Source organism: Gorilla gorilla, chromosome 23, assembly GCF_029281585.2.
Source record: "Gorilla gorilla gorilla isolate KB3781 chromosome 23, NHGRI_mGorGor1-v2.1_pri, whole genome shotgun sequence".
NCBI lineage: Eukaryota > Metazoa > Chordata > Mammalia > Primates > Hominidae > Gorilla > Gorilla gorilla.
Window position 1 is genome coordinate 41,140,657 of NC_086018.1, and position 14,291 is coordinate 41,154,947.

General features: G+C 58.0%; 1 protein-coding gene across 2 annotated transcripts; it reads left to right on the top strand.

The window, feature by feature from the left end:
- Positions 1-1,053: 1,053 nt before the first annotated feature.
- TSPO (translocator protein) lies at positions 1,054-12,633 on the top strand. Of its 2 annotated transcripts, none has more exons than XM_063704912.1 (4): positions 1,054-1,169; positions 8,573-8,783; positions 10,424-10,562; positions 12,194-12,633. In XM_063704912.1, exons 2-4 carry the CDS (start codon positions 8,602-8,604, stop codon positions 12,380-12,382), a joined length of 510 nt encoding a protein of 169 aa, XP_063560982.1. In that variant the 5' UTR covers positions 1,054-1,169; positions 8,573-8,601; the 3' UTR covers positions 12,383-12,633. The 2 variants fall into 2 exon arrangements, with proteins under 2 accessions (XP_063560982.1, XP_055230784.1); XM_055374809.2 differs by lacking the exon at positions 1,054-1,169 and adding an exon at positions 1,455-1,790.
- The last annotated feature ends 1,658 nt before the right edge of the window (positions 12,634-14,291 follow it).

A 14,291-nucleotide genomic window follows, 5' to 3' on the forward strand; every position in this document is an offset into this window, starting at 1 on the left:
TTGCACTCTAGCCTAGGAGACAAGAGCGAAACTCCGTCTCAAAAAAAAAAAAAAAAAAAAAAAGAAACCCAGAAGAAAAAGATGAATGAAGAATGGAACCAAGCCTGGGTTATCCTTGTCTTCAGGCCAACACAGTGAAAAATAGATTTATGTATGTTTGTTTTTTAATAGAGGAAGAGGTTCACAAAGGCAAAAATGCCAGGTCCTAGGAAAGCCATACTGCAGCCTGGCTGGTCCCCAAGGAGGCTCCTGGCTTCTGTGTCTGGGCAGAAGTAGCCACAGTTCTCCTCGGCCCCTGCAGGATCAGTTTGGGCCAATGTGGCTGGTTCAGGCTGATGGGGCTTTGCCAGGCTGAGTTGGCTGGAGGGAGCTGGGACAGCCTTGAACTGCAGCAAGACAGCCATAGTGCCAAGGGCCTGGGGCTGGACACACCCTGCATGGGAGTGGATCTGGGCAGCTGGAGCCACCTCTGGGCTGTGATGATGGCAGCCTCCCCTCACTGAGCGCCGAGCATCTGAGGGGTGTCCTGCCTGCATCACCGCGTTGCGGCCTCATCAGTCCCACGACTTTGTGCCCATTTTACAGATGAGGAGATGGAGGCCCAGAGAGCCAGTCAGAAAGTGTCTGGGCCAGGACTAAGAGTGCAGCGCGCTGCCTCCGTGCCCTGCGTCAACAGCTCAAGGAACTGGGGTGCTCCGGAAATGGGGCCAAGGCTGCTGGGCAGCAGGACGCTCAGGGCCTTGGCCTCAGGAGAGGTAATTCCCCACTCGGAGATCGGTCTTGTTGCTGCATTTTATAGATGGGAAAAGTGAGGCTAGAAGAGACGACAAACGACACGCCGTTGGACACACGGCAACGTTTTAGGTGCTGGGTCTGGCCGGGCGGCCGTCACCGGTCACCATGGGGAGAAGGAGGAGCCGAGAGACTCGCTCGCGGCCGGGGGGAGACAGAAGCGCGTCCCGCGGAAGAGGTGGCTTTGAGGAGTGAGCTACCGGTCCCGCGGGGACGCGAGTGGGCCCAGTGCCCGGGCTGCCAGGCGGGGCGGGGCGGGGCCGGGCGGCGGAGAGGGGCGGGGCCTGGCGGCTGGGAGGGGCGGGGCGGATGCGGGGACAGCGGCCTGGCTAATTCCTGCCAGGCAGTGCCCTTCCCGGAGCGTGCCCTCGCCGCTGGTGAGTGAGGACGGGACGCGGAGGGGGCAGCGGGAAGTGGGGGCCCGCATGGCTGCGACTCTTGGCAGCGCCGCGGGACAGAGGGAAACTGAGGCCGGAGCCGCAGACTGGACACCCGAGGGGGCGACCCGGGGCAGCACTTGGGGCTCGGCTACCGGGTCAGGGGCGGGGGCGGCGGGCAGCAGAGTCTGGGCCTCCGCGGCCGGGGTTCCAGCGCGGGCCGCCTCCGGCTGGGGGTTCGGGAGGGAAAACTTGGACAACCCTGCCACGCCCAGCCCTTGGCCGCGTGGCTTCTCCTGCAGGAAGCGCGGTCCCAGGAGTGGCCGATGCTCCCTCTCCTGCCCATTCCGCGGATGGGCAATCCCAGGCGGAACTCCCTTGAGGGTCTCAGAATATCTGGGAGACCTCGGGCTCTTGATCTCCGAGACACCCCGTTTCGTAGTGGAGAACAGCCCAGATCGGGGAAGTTTATTTTGCCCAAAGCCGGTTAGAGGCCCCCTGGCCCTCGATTCCCAGTGCGGGGCTCAGGTGCGTTGCAGCCTAGACGGGGCTTACTGTGAGCCAAGCAGCCTCTGGGACCTGTCTGCTTCCCCTACCCCTTGCAAAGAAGCCGGAGCCCAGGTAGGAGAAGTGGGGGCTTCCTGCTGTGAAAGCGCTGCTGGCCAGGGCAGCTTCTAGAGGCCATGGCCTGGCGTGGGCCTGGAGCCCCTCTGGCCAGCCTGCTAGGGGCCAGGGCTACGGGATACCAGCAGTGTGCCCTGGGCTGGATGGCAGGAGAGACAGGACTTGAGGCTGTCCCAGAATGGGCTCAGGCAGGGCGAGGATATCAGGGGAGGTGGTGTACAGGAAGCAGCCGCCCAGCTTGCCTGGCACACAGCAAGCCCTGCCCATGAAGGCCTACTGCCAGAACGTGGGCGAGGCCCGGCGTTTCTGTGGAGTCGGTGGGGCCCGGGACAGGGCAGCCTGAGGCAGGTTTCCACTGGCGGTGAAAGGGGCCGTGTAGCAAGGACAGGAGAGCCAGCCTCAGCCCAGCAGGGGAAGGCGGCCCCTGAGTCTCCACCTGGCTGCTGGCAGCCCCACAGGGAGGCTCGGCGAAACTGAGGCTTGCCAAAGAAGCCTTTGCCCAGAGTCACGCAGCTGGCGTGGTGGAGCCAGGGCCAGAACCCGTGCAGGCTGTGTCCTGTCGTCTGTACACACTTGTGCCTGGCGTGAGGCACGATGTCTGGCTGGATCTACCAGAAAGTATTCACAGCGGGTTCTCCAGGTGGGGTGAGGGGCTTGGGCTCACAGGGAGGGAGCCTACTTTTCACTTTAGCTTGCTTTCTTCCTTTCTTCCGTCCTTCCTTCCTCCCTCCCTCCCCTCCCCTCCCCTTCCCTCCCCTTCCCTCCCCTTCTTTCTCTTTCTTTCTTCTTTCTTTTTCTTTTCTTTCTCTTTCTTTCCTTTCTTTTTCTTTCTTTCTTTCCTTCCTTCCTTCTTTCCTTTCTCTTTCTCTTTTTTTCTTTCTTCCCCTTCCTTCCTTCCTTTCTTTCTTGTTTTTGTTTGTTTGTTTGAGACAGGGTCTCACTCTGGTATGCAGGCTGGAGTGCAGTGATGCAATCATAGCTCACTGCAGTCTCCTGCAGAACTCCTGGGCTCAAGCGATCCTCCCACCTCAGCCTCCCAAAGTGCTGGGATTACAGGCATGAGCCACTGTTCCTGGCTTATTTGTGTTTTCTTTACTTTTCATTGTGCAAACAATGCTTGGATGTGCTCTCTGTTTAAAACGGTAGTCTTATTTATTTATTTTTTTAACCACTAGACCACTAGGGAAGTCATTCTTAATTTCTTATTTTTATTTATATATATATTTTTTGAGACGGTGTCTCGCTCCATTGCCCTGGCTGGAGTGCAGTGGCTCCAGCTGGGCTCACTGCAACCTCCGCCTCCAGAGTTGAAGTGATTCTCCTGCCTCAGCCTGGCTAATTTTTATATTTTTAGTAGAGACGGGTTTCACCATGTCAGCCAGGCTGTTTCTTTATTTTTTACTAAAAAAAAGTTTAACCCCCGAACCTCGAAGGAAAGGGAAGTAGTCTTTCTTAACAGAACCAATTCCCCCTGGTCACCCTACCCTCACCCTACCCTCTCCCAGGCCACTCGATGGCCAGGTTGGCTGTGGATTTTTCCAGACCTGTGGGCTGTTCCACTGGTTACTTTCGTAATGAAAAATGCACACAAAGGTTATGATGAGGACGATTAGCCATGAATCATTTTTAAAAAGCCTGAAAACAAGTCCCTGGGACAGTGCTGGCTTCGTTGGAGAGACAAGGCTCAGGGGAGTGGGTGCAGCTGGGGGTGGGGGTGGGGATCAGAGAAGGGACACATTCCTTATTCTGTTTCTGGGTCGCCTTCTTTTTTTTGTTTTTTTTTTTGTTTGCTTTATTTATTTATTTATTTATTTATTTTGAGACAGAGTCTTGCTCTGTTGCCCAGGCTGGAGTGCAGTGGCGTAATCTTGGCTCACTGCAACCTCCTCCTCTCGGGTTCAAGAGATTCTCTTGCCTTAGCCTTCTGAGTAGCTGGGATTACAGACGTGCGCCACCACACCAGGCTAGTTTTTTTATTTTTAGTAGAGACGGGGTCTCACCATGTTGGCCAGGCTGGTCTCGAACTCCTGACCTGAGGTGATCTGCCTGCCTCAGCCTCCCAAAGTGCTGAGATTACAGGTGTGAGCCACCGTTCCTGGCCTTCTGGGTCACCTATAGGGAGGTCTCCGAGAACAGAAAGACACCCTGAAACCCACTGGCTCGACCACCACCTCACAGGTGGGGACACAGAGGCTCAGGAGATGAGATACCTTGGGGCAGCGATGGGTCTGGGGTCTTCGGGCCAGGAGTGAAGCCTCACAAGACCTGGAGACCCTGGGTCCCACCCTCAGTGGGGAAGGGCTCAGATTCTGCGGGGCCTGATGCTCTGTGGGGGCTGGGATGTTGCCGCGGCAGGTGGAGAGAGTGATGCTACTGGTCCTGAGAGAACCTTCTGGCACCGTTCAGAGGTGGGGTGGAGTGGCCTGCGGGTCCAATCCTGGCGCTGCAGGCTCTATGAGCCCTGTTTCAGATGAGGAAGGAGGCTGAGACAGGCGGTGACACAACTCCTGGCAAGTGGCCACACGGCCCAGAGCAGCCCGGCAGACACCCAGCTCAGAGGGAGGGGTGGGGTGGGTTTTGGAGTCACTCAGACCTAGAAAGTTCTGTGACTTCTCATGTCTCAGTTTCCTCATCTGGAAAATGGGACCAGTCACGAGTCCACCATGGAGGCCGAGTGGGCCGTGTGGCTCAGGGAGAAGCAGCTGGTCCCCTGTGGCTGCTGTGGGGACTGAACAAGGCAGTGACCGTCGGGATGAGCACGGACTCCACCACGCAGGCCCCTGCCTACCAGAGGCCTGTGCACAACCAGAGCTGAGCAAGGCTTGGAACCTTCTCCTGCCTCCATGTCCTGGGCCCTCTACCCTGCCCCGATCTTGCCCCTGTTTTGGGGGCGCTGCTCCGTGCAGGGCATTTTCACCTGTGGAGTGTCCAGGGGCTCTCGTGGCTGATAGGGTCTCGTCACAGGTCCAAGCCTTGAGGCCCTGTCTTCTCCTGGAGGAAACGGGGCTAGTGGCCCCACACTGATACCCACAACCCCTCTCTTCTCTGGAGTTTTCAGGGAAACGTTGTTGTCCCACCCCTTCCTCCCTTGAGCTACCCCAGCCCCCCAAGAAGCAGACACAGCAGGTTTACCCACCTGACGTTGGAGGAAGCCAGGCCCAGAGACGAGCCTTGGATGGAGGCAGAGCCGAGGTCTGGATCCCGATTCACTTTCTGAAGGAGACAAATAAAGTGTGTATAGGTGGCTTCACCCCTCTGCCTGAGCCTGAGTCCCATCCCTGCCATGTGTGCCCCCTGGCCTGGCCCACCCCAGCTTTCCCTGGACTCATCCCAGAGCAGATATCTGGATCCTGCCTAGCCTGGCTCAGCATGACTCATCATGGTGGGTACCGCCCCTGCCCACCTGTTCCCCATTTGGGCAATTCAGGAGCTGGGCAGTTCCCCAGAGGCCCTAGGAAACTCCCCGCCCCCCACCAGGCTTTCTCCTTGTGGGGCATCTGACTGCCTGTTTTCTGGTGGGGCAGACCCTCTGAGCCCCTTGGCCCTGTGGGTCATAACCACAGCCAGGCCTGAGAAGGGGGCAGCCTGGGGTGGGAGTGTGAGCACGGGACTCAGAACCGGCTTCAGACCCTGCTCTCTTGCTGTGGCCTTGGGAAAGCCACCATGCCTCTGTGACTTTTATTCGTTCCATACAACGGGGGACCTGGATGGTGGTCTCTAAGGCCCTGTCAGCGGGAACACTGGGTGAGTCCCATTGTGATTTCCTGGGGGCCGAATGTGTGCCTGGCCCTGGCTGGGTGCTGGAGCCAGGTGACAGAATCGTGGGGAGTTCTGCCACGTGCTACAAGGTGAGGACCTCTAGAACATGGCGCTCAGTGAGGGAAGCCAGACACGAGGGCCACACACTGCGTGATTCCATTGATACCAAATGTCCAGGATGGGCAAGTCCCCAGAGAGAAGTCAGATTGCTGGCTGCCAGGGGTGGGAGGGAGTGGGAGGGGAACCACTGCTGATGGATACGGGGTTTCTTTTAGGGGTTGAAAATGCTTTGGAACTCGATACAGAGGGTGGTTGCACAACATTGGGAATATACAAATGCTGCTGAATGGTGCACTTTAAAATGGTTAATTTTAGGCTGGGCACGGTGGCTCACGCCTGCACTGGGGGTTTCCATTTGTGGCATGAACATCACTGAAAGTGCACCAGCTTCCATGTCGTATCAAGGAGTTCGGGATGTCCACGTGTCTTATGCTGGTGGTATTAACCTTGCTCGCCTGGACAGGGACACCTGTGAGTGAGAGCAGGCCATTAGTGTGGGGCAGGTGGGCCTCAACTGGGGGTGTCCTGGGAAAAGGCACGTACAGGCACCCTGGTCCGGCTCGTTTCCAGTGGAGGCTGAACGAGGCTCCTTATGGTTCCCCCACAATGTCACTCAGCTGTGGACTCACGCAGGCTCCAGCAGAGCAGCGGTTATGTCTTGGTTGCCCAGATGAGCAGTAGGCTGAGCTGGCCTGGGCTTACCTGAGAGGATGTAGTGGGAGGCTGAGCTGGGAGGTGGTCCCAGGGCTGTGGTCCAGAGCTCCATATCCACTTGGCGGTGGTGCAGGGCCAGTGCTCAGCAGTACCTCCTGCCCCAGGGAGGGTGGCCTTTCATATGTGTAGTGACATCAGACCCCCATCCCCACCCCACGAGCACGTGTACCCTGGAAGCTGGAGGGCGGGGCAGGAGGGAGGGGGCGGGGCAGGAGGGAGGGGCGGGGCAGGAGGGAGGGGCGGGGCAGGAGGGAGCGGCGGGGCAGGAGGGAGGGGCGGGGCAGGAGGGAGGGGCGGGGCAGGAGGGAGGGGCGGGGCAGGAGGGAGGGGCGGGGCAGGAGGGAGCGGGAGGGAGAACACAGGAACATTTCTTGCCGGGACCTAGGTCACATGCCCATCCCCCCAGAATGTCCATCCTTACTGCTCATTTGTGCAGCGACCTTGGGGGATGGGGTAACTGTCCCCATTCAACAGGTGAGAAAACTGAGGTCCAGGGAGGGGAGGGAATCATAGTAAGTGGCAGCACCGGAATCTGCTGGATGCCTGACACTCTGTTCCTTTAAAACATGCCGGGCGCGGTGGCTCAAGCCTGTAATCCTAGCACTTTGGGAGGCTGAGGCAGGCAGATCAACTCAGGTCAGGAGTTTGAGACCAGCCCGGCCAACATGGTGAAACCCTGTCTCTACCAACAATACAAAAATTAGCCCGGCATGGTGGCACATGCTGGTAATCCCAGCTACTTGGGAGGCAGGAGGCTGAGACGGGAGAATCCCCTGAACCTGGGAGGCAGAGGTTACAGTGAGCTGAGATCGCGCCATTGTATTCCAGCCTGGGCAACAGAGCGAGACTCTGTCTCAAAAAAAGCGCATATCTATGTTATCCATTTTTTGCCAAAATTGGGGTCATTCTGTAGTCAATGTTATATTCTGCTTTCTTCGTGTTATGTTGAGAACAACTTTCTCATTACTAGAAAGCCTTCAGAAGCTTGGTTTGTGGGGGGCCAGTCTTTAATAGTCCCTGGCTGCTGGGCACTGAGGTTGCTTCTGTGCTCACCCAGCTCCATGGATCCCAGGCCAGCAGCCGCCCCTTCTCCCTGGGGCCAGATTTGCTCTTTGCCCTTTGCCCCTGCCAAAGCCCAAGTTCAGCACAGTCTCTGCTGACACCCCTCTACCCCCGCTTGGCTGCCTCCATGTCCCCTGGACTGCTTGTCTCTCGCGTTCCCCTGGGACGAAAGTGCTCAGTATTCTTCCTGTGGCATCTCCTCCCTGGTCCCTGGTCAGAGGGTCCCTTTCTGAGGTCCAGGCTCCCTCGGCACCAGTCTGTGCCCACTCAGGGCCTCCCCAGCCCTGTGCCCCCCTGGGTCCTAGCCCTCGCCCCAGCAGGCCTTGCTGCAAGTTGGCAGAACTGAATCGGGTTGTGTGGCTTCTTGTCTCAGACAAGAGCAGACGACTCCTGATTCTCCACCTAGAATCAGAGTGAGTGGGAGCTTAGCCCTTTGTTTTTGGATGAGGTCAGGGTGGGAGCCATATTGCCACCAGGGCAGAGCCTGGGTCAGAGTGCAGTGTGGCCCCAGGCAGGCTGCTCTCTGTCTCCGGTGCATGGGGAAGGGGCGGTGGTTTTACTGGGGCCCGTGTGGGGTGCTGAAACAGCTGTGTAGAGACCTTCCTTGCTGCTGTGCACTGAGCTGTGCTCAAGGTAGGTGAGCATTGATATCCCACTCTACCGAGGGGGAAACTGAGGCCCTGAGTTGATGTGATTTGCCTGAGGTCACAGTGAGGCAGTGAGGAAGGGGATTTGACCCAAATTCTGTCTGATACCAGTCACCAAATGAATGAGTGAGTGAGTGAGTGAGTGAGTGAGTGAAAGGTGAATGTGAAGTGCTGGAATGTAAAGCACTGGCCTGGCAGAGCTCCCAGGACGGGGACTTGGCCCAGGGAGGCAGGCTGGGAAGGCTTCTTGGTAGAGGGGACCCAAACTGGCCTTGGAAGAGGCAGCAGAGAGGAGGGGTCAGTGCCAGAGACCCAAGGTCGAGGTGAGGGTGGGCAAAGGTGAGGCTGGGCAGCTGGGGCAGGAGCAAGGCTGGAAATGCGTTCACTCAGCCACTCTCACCCCACACATCTCTGCGCCTCCTGATCAGCTGACTGGTTGATCTGCGGGCGACAGGCCTTTCGGGGATGCTGGAGGAGACACGGGCCTGACCCCATGGCCTCAGGAATGCCCTCACCCAGCCCTGTCTTCTCTTTCAGAGCTCCCCTGAACAGCAGCTGCAGCAGCCATGGCCCCGCCCTGGGTGCCCGCCATGGGCTTCACGCTGGTGCCCAGCCTGGGGTGCTTCGTGGGCTCCCGCTTTGTCCACGGCGAGGGTCTCCGCTGGTACGCCGGCCTGCAGAAGCCCTCGTGGCACCCACCCCACTGGGTGCTGGGCCCTGTCTGGGGCACGCTCTACTCGGCCATGGGGTAGGTGGGCGTGCACTGGCCTGGGGATGAGCCTGGCCCTTTGCAAGGGGAGGCCTGGCCCAGGACAGAGGGTCTTCTCCAGGCTGGCCATGGGCCATGGCATGGTTTCCCCAGCCCCATTTGGCAAGCCAGGGTGGGGAAGCTGTGGGCCTGTCGATTGCACAACTGAACTTTCTCCTCCTGGGCCCCTGGGGGGATGGGTCAGATGCTCACCCCACCCTGGCATCCCCGCCATGTTCACAGCTCCAGGCAGAGGCCGGCTTAGTGTGTGAAGGTTGGCCTTGGGCAGAGGCATGGACGCTTTCCAAGATTAACAACGGCAGCAACAGCCCCAAGAGCAGCTCCTTTGTTGAACTCCTGCCCAGCGCCAGGCTCGTCTCATTCATACTCAACGACCCCCATGATAAGAGGCCTCCCAAGGACACAGGGCTTGCAAGTGTGGACCCCGCACAGCCCCTTCAGGCTCAGGCTGGCCTGAGTCCCCTGGGACTAGACCAGGGGAATTCCACCCAGAAAGGACGTGCTGGGAAGGGCAGGGCGCCTCTTGGTGGCTGTAGCGGGGACCGCACCCAGGAGGCAGGGAATTGACTGCCTTCTGAAATGTTCCCTGCATCCTGGTTCTGTGCCAGCGCAGTGCAGGGTGGGGACGCAGGTGCCAGGCACTCTAGGGGGTGGATAGCAGAGGCCAGGCCAGGTGCCCGGCTCTGATGGGAATAAGGCCCTGGAACTTGGGTGTCATGTGGGCCTCACCCCTCCTGGCCCAGGCCCTGCCCAGCCAGGGTCCTGCACTTCCCTGGCTCCAGTGTCCCCACCCCGCTTGGCCTTCCTACACCACCCAGTCCCAGCCTCTCTTCCGGGGAAATTTTGGGGCTCCCTATGGCTTTGGATAAGGCAAACCCCTCATTAGTAGGTGAGAGCTGGGGCTCTGGCCCTGGCTGACCAGACTTTATCCACTGATGGCCTGCCAAGAGATCTCAGTCACTTCACCGCCTGTGCCTCAGTCTCCTCACTGTAAAGGGGGTGCTGATACTACCTGCCTTATGGCATCATCATGAGACTGAAATGAGTGAATGCTTGGGAAGTGGTAGGGCCTGGCTCCTGTGAGTGCTGGAGGGCATCGGCTGCTGTTACTGGTGGTGTTATTGTTGCCCTGTGTTAACAGCTCCCATGATCAGGCCTCCCCCTGGACCTCACCCTGCAGTCACAGACTGACTCAGGGTCTCACATCTGCCTCAAAGCCTTTGCATGTCCTGTTTCCTCCCCTGGAAAACTCCTATTCATCATTTAAGGCCCAGCCCAAATGTCCCATCCTCTATGCACTGCCCTGGCTAGGTTAAGAGCCTCCTCTCTACCTATTCACACCATGTGCTTCCCTTTCATAGCAGTGACAGTGATAATAATGGCAGGTATTTACTGAGTGTCCTAAATGCTGGGTATCGCATGAAGCACTGCCAGTGTGCTAACTAGAATCTCTACAGCAACCCTATGAAAAATGAAGGCCCAGAGAGGTCAAGCAACTTCCCTGAGCTCACACAGCAGTCAGTGTAGGTCACGTATGAGCCATCACTGTGCCACTCGGAGGTGGGCAACGCTCCTGGCCTTGTTCCTAATGGTGCTCTGAACTGCGGCCTCTGTTTCAGGTACGGCTCCTACCTGGTCTGGAAAGAGCTGGGAGGCTTCACAGAGGAGGCTGTGGTTCCCCTGGGCCTCTACACTGGGCAGCTGGCCCTGAACTGGGCATGGCCCCCCATCTTCTTTGGTGCCCGACAAATGGGCTGGGTAAGTGTGGCCACAGCATGTGTCCCTGATCCCTGGATCCGACCCTTGGAAGACGTGGGGCATCACATATGACACTGGGTCAGTGTCTATAGGCGGGGCCAGGGGAGACAAAAGGCCATGTCTCTCTAGCTGTAAGCAGCCCACACCCTGGAGCCTCCCCTCTACTGACTCCTCCAGTGAGGGAAGCTATTAAGGCAGAAGGGGTTGCAGGGGTGGGTTTGGGGCCCACTGTGTAGGAAAACCCACACGAAGCCTGGTACTGTGTGGGCAGGGTCACTGGCCCCTCTACATAACAGCTTCTTCTTTTTTTTTTTTGAGACAGTCTCACTGTCTCACCCAGGCTGGAGTGCAGTGGTGAGATCTCGGCCCACTGCAACCTCCACCTCCCGGGTTCAAGTGATTCTCTTGCCTCAGCCTCCCGAGTAGCTGGGACTACAGGTGTGCACCACCACTCCTGGCTAATTTTTGTATTTGTATTTGTATTTTTTTAGTAGAGATGGGGTTTCACTATGTTGGCCAGGCTGGTCTTGAACTCCTGACCTCAGGTGATCTACCCGCCTTGGCCTCTCAAAGTGCTGGGATTATAGGTGTAAGCCACTGCGCCCGGCTGACTGCTTCTTTTTTAAAGTTTTAAACTTTTTTAAGAGATGGGGACTCGCTATGTTGCCCAGGGCAGACTCGACCTCCTGGGCTCAAACAATTGATTCTCTCGCCTTTACCTCTTGAGTAGCTGGGACTCCAGGTCACGTCGCTGTGCCCGGCAGCCTCTTTTTTTTTTTTTTTTTTTTTTTGAGACAGAGTCTTACTCTGTTGCCCAGGCTGGAGTGCAGTGGCATGATCTCGGCTCACTGCAGACTCCACCTCCCAGGTTCAAGTGATTCTCCTGTCTCAGCCTCCCAAGTAGCTGGGATTACAGGCATGCAGCACCACGTCCAGCTAATTTTCTGTTTTTTTGTTTTTTTTTTTTTGAGACGGAGTCTTGCTTTGTTGCCCAGGCTGGAGTGCAGTGGCGTGATCTCAGCTCACTGCAACCTCCGTCTCCCAGGTTCAAGCAATTCTCCTGCCTCAGCCTCCTGAGTAGCTGGGACTGCAGGCACATGCCACCACGCCTGGCTAATTTTTTTATTTTTAGTAGAGACGGGGTTTTACCATATTGGTCAGGTTGGTCTTGAACTCCTGACCTCAGGCGATCCACTCGTCTCGGCCTCCCAAAGTGCTGGGATTACAGGCGTGAGCCACTGCACCTGACAAATAGCAAGTTTTTGTTTGGGCCTTGTAGTAATGCTGGGAGGTCAGCGCTGCTCTCAGTGGAGGCTCTAAGCTCAGAGAGGGGAAGGGACGTGCAAGACCTCCTAAGCCACCACCGCATCCTTGAACAAACCGAGTTCACTTCAGGCATGTCACGTGCACCCCACACAAGGCATGGGTCAGGCGGCATGACTGTTCCCATTTTACAGATGAGGAAACTGAGGCTGAGATGGGGGAGGGGCTTGGCCAGGTCACTCAAGGGTGGAGTGGGGCTGAGTGAGGCTCCTGACTCCCAAATCCAGTGGGAGTTGGGCAGTGGGACAGGCACTTGGGTGAACGCGGTGCCTCAGGCCTCCCCATCCTCCGTCCCCCAATCTCTGCAGGCCTTGGTGGATCTCCTGCTGGTCAGTGGGGCGGCAGCAGCAACTACCGTGGCCTGGTACCAGGTGAGCCCGCTGGCTGCCCGCCTGCTGTACCCCTACCTGGCCTGGCTGGCCTTCGCGACCACACTCAACTACTGCGTATGGCGGGACAACCATGGCTGGCGTGGGGGACGGCGGCTGCCAGAGTGAGTGCCCGGCCCACCAGGGACTGCAGCTGCACCAGCAGGTGCCATCATGCTTGTGATGTGGTGGCCGTCATGCTTTCATGACCACTGGGCCTGCTAGTCTGTCAGGGCCTCGGCCCAGGGGTCAGCAGAGCTTCAGAGGTGGCCCCACCTGAGCCCCCACCCGGGAGCAGTGTCCTGTGCTTTCTGCATGCTTAGAGCATGTTCTCGGAACATGGAATTTTATAAGCTGAATAAAGTTTTTGACTTCCTTTACCATGGCCTTTTTGCTTGGGTGGGACCCCTGGCCACAGGGAAGATGGGGAGCTGGGGCTGCACTGGAGCTTGTCTCTGCAGGATCTGCCTGGGCTGCCTTCTCCAGACAGGGCTGGATCCAGCTGGGGCTGCCCCACGCTTCCTGGGACGCTCCCGAAGCCCTGCAGGAGATGAACAGAGCAGCCCTGGGTGCCACCCTGGGGCCCACGCTGGCGCAGACCCAGCTGGGGCCGTGGGCTTCAGCGGAGGGAGGGGGTCCTGTCCGCTTCCCATGGCTTCCGGGATGCTCAGCCCGGGCCCTTTAATGGCCGGGCCCACAACCACTGTTCGACGCCTGGTCCTGCCCAGTGCGTGGCCCTCAGCTGCTTTTACCCAGGACAGAGTTGGGGGTGCTGACTGCCCTGTCCCCCAGGGGCCCAGGCTTATGGCAGCCTCACTGCACCAGGGATAGCCCCGCAAACACCCAGTTGGCTCAAGGGGGAGTCAGAGGCAGGAAAGGTTAGGTCCCGACTCCAGCAGACAGGGCCTCCTTGCTGGCCCAGAGCGGCCAGGATTGGAGGTGTCACAGCCACTCACTCCCTCACCCCGGCTTCGAACTGGGCGACCCATGGCCTCTCCAGGCAGCTGTTTGGAGTAAATGAGCCGAGTCCCACACGCAGCACTCCTCCGTCTTGCTCTCGGTCACCACACCCATGCAGCACTCAGCAACACAGCCTGCGGCTCCCTCCCCTCGGCCAGGCCTGACCTGCCGGGCTTTTTGTTTTTTGTTTTTGGCAGCTAAGTTCATTCAAATTGGCAAAATGTTCATAGACAGCTCGTCATCACTCAACAGCCCGCGGCTGCTGCTTCCTCTTCTCTCCCCCGGCTCCTGTGTCCTCTCCCGACCTGTTCGCTCAGACACAACCTGACGTTCACAAAAGCTTGGACACAGTGGCTCACACCTGTAATCCCAGCACTTTGGGAGGCTGAGGCGGGAGGATTGCTTGAGGCCAGGTGTTTGAGACCAGCCTGGGCAACATAGGGAGACTCTTGTCTATACCATCCACTCTGGTGCACGCACACCACACACACACACACACACACACGCACACACACACGAAAGAACGAACAGCTCAGGGAAATGGGTAGACAGTCGACTGCATTCTTCTGACAGAAGGGATGGCTCCTGCCCAGGGACTGAGCCACTCCACCCTGACCCTCAGCCTCCTGCTCCCTTGACTCTGGCAGAGTTTGATGCCCAACAGATCACGCTCTGCAGGATCCAAAAACTCTGCGGCCACGGGCACTCAGCTGAGCCCTCAGCCCACATGGCTTTCCCGATGCTCACCGGTGCAGAGGAGCCAGCTGGGGAGCCTCTGTGTATCCTTTTTATTAACTTATTTCTGAAGTTCTCCAAGACGCCCAGAGTTGAATTCCTCCAGAGCTCTGTGCAGACATTAGTCCAAGCAGCGGATGGCAGAGAGGTCCTTGCTAGCAAGAAACTTACAGGCCAGGCTGTCTCCTGCTCCAGCATGCCGGTGAGCATGCACCGTCCCCGCAGGGCACAGGGGTATCCTTTGAAGTGTCAAGGGACACCTGAGTCCGTGCCAGACACTTAGGGATTGGAGAAAGTGCAACCCAGACTTCTGCCATCTCCGCAACTCGTGGGGTTGAATGTC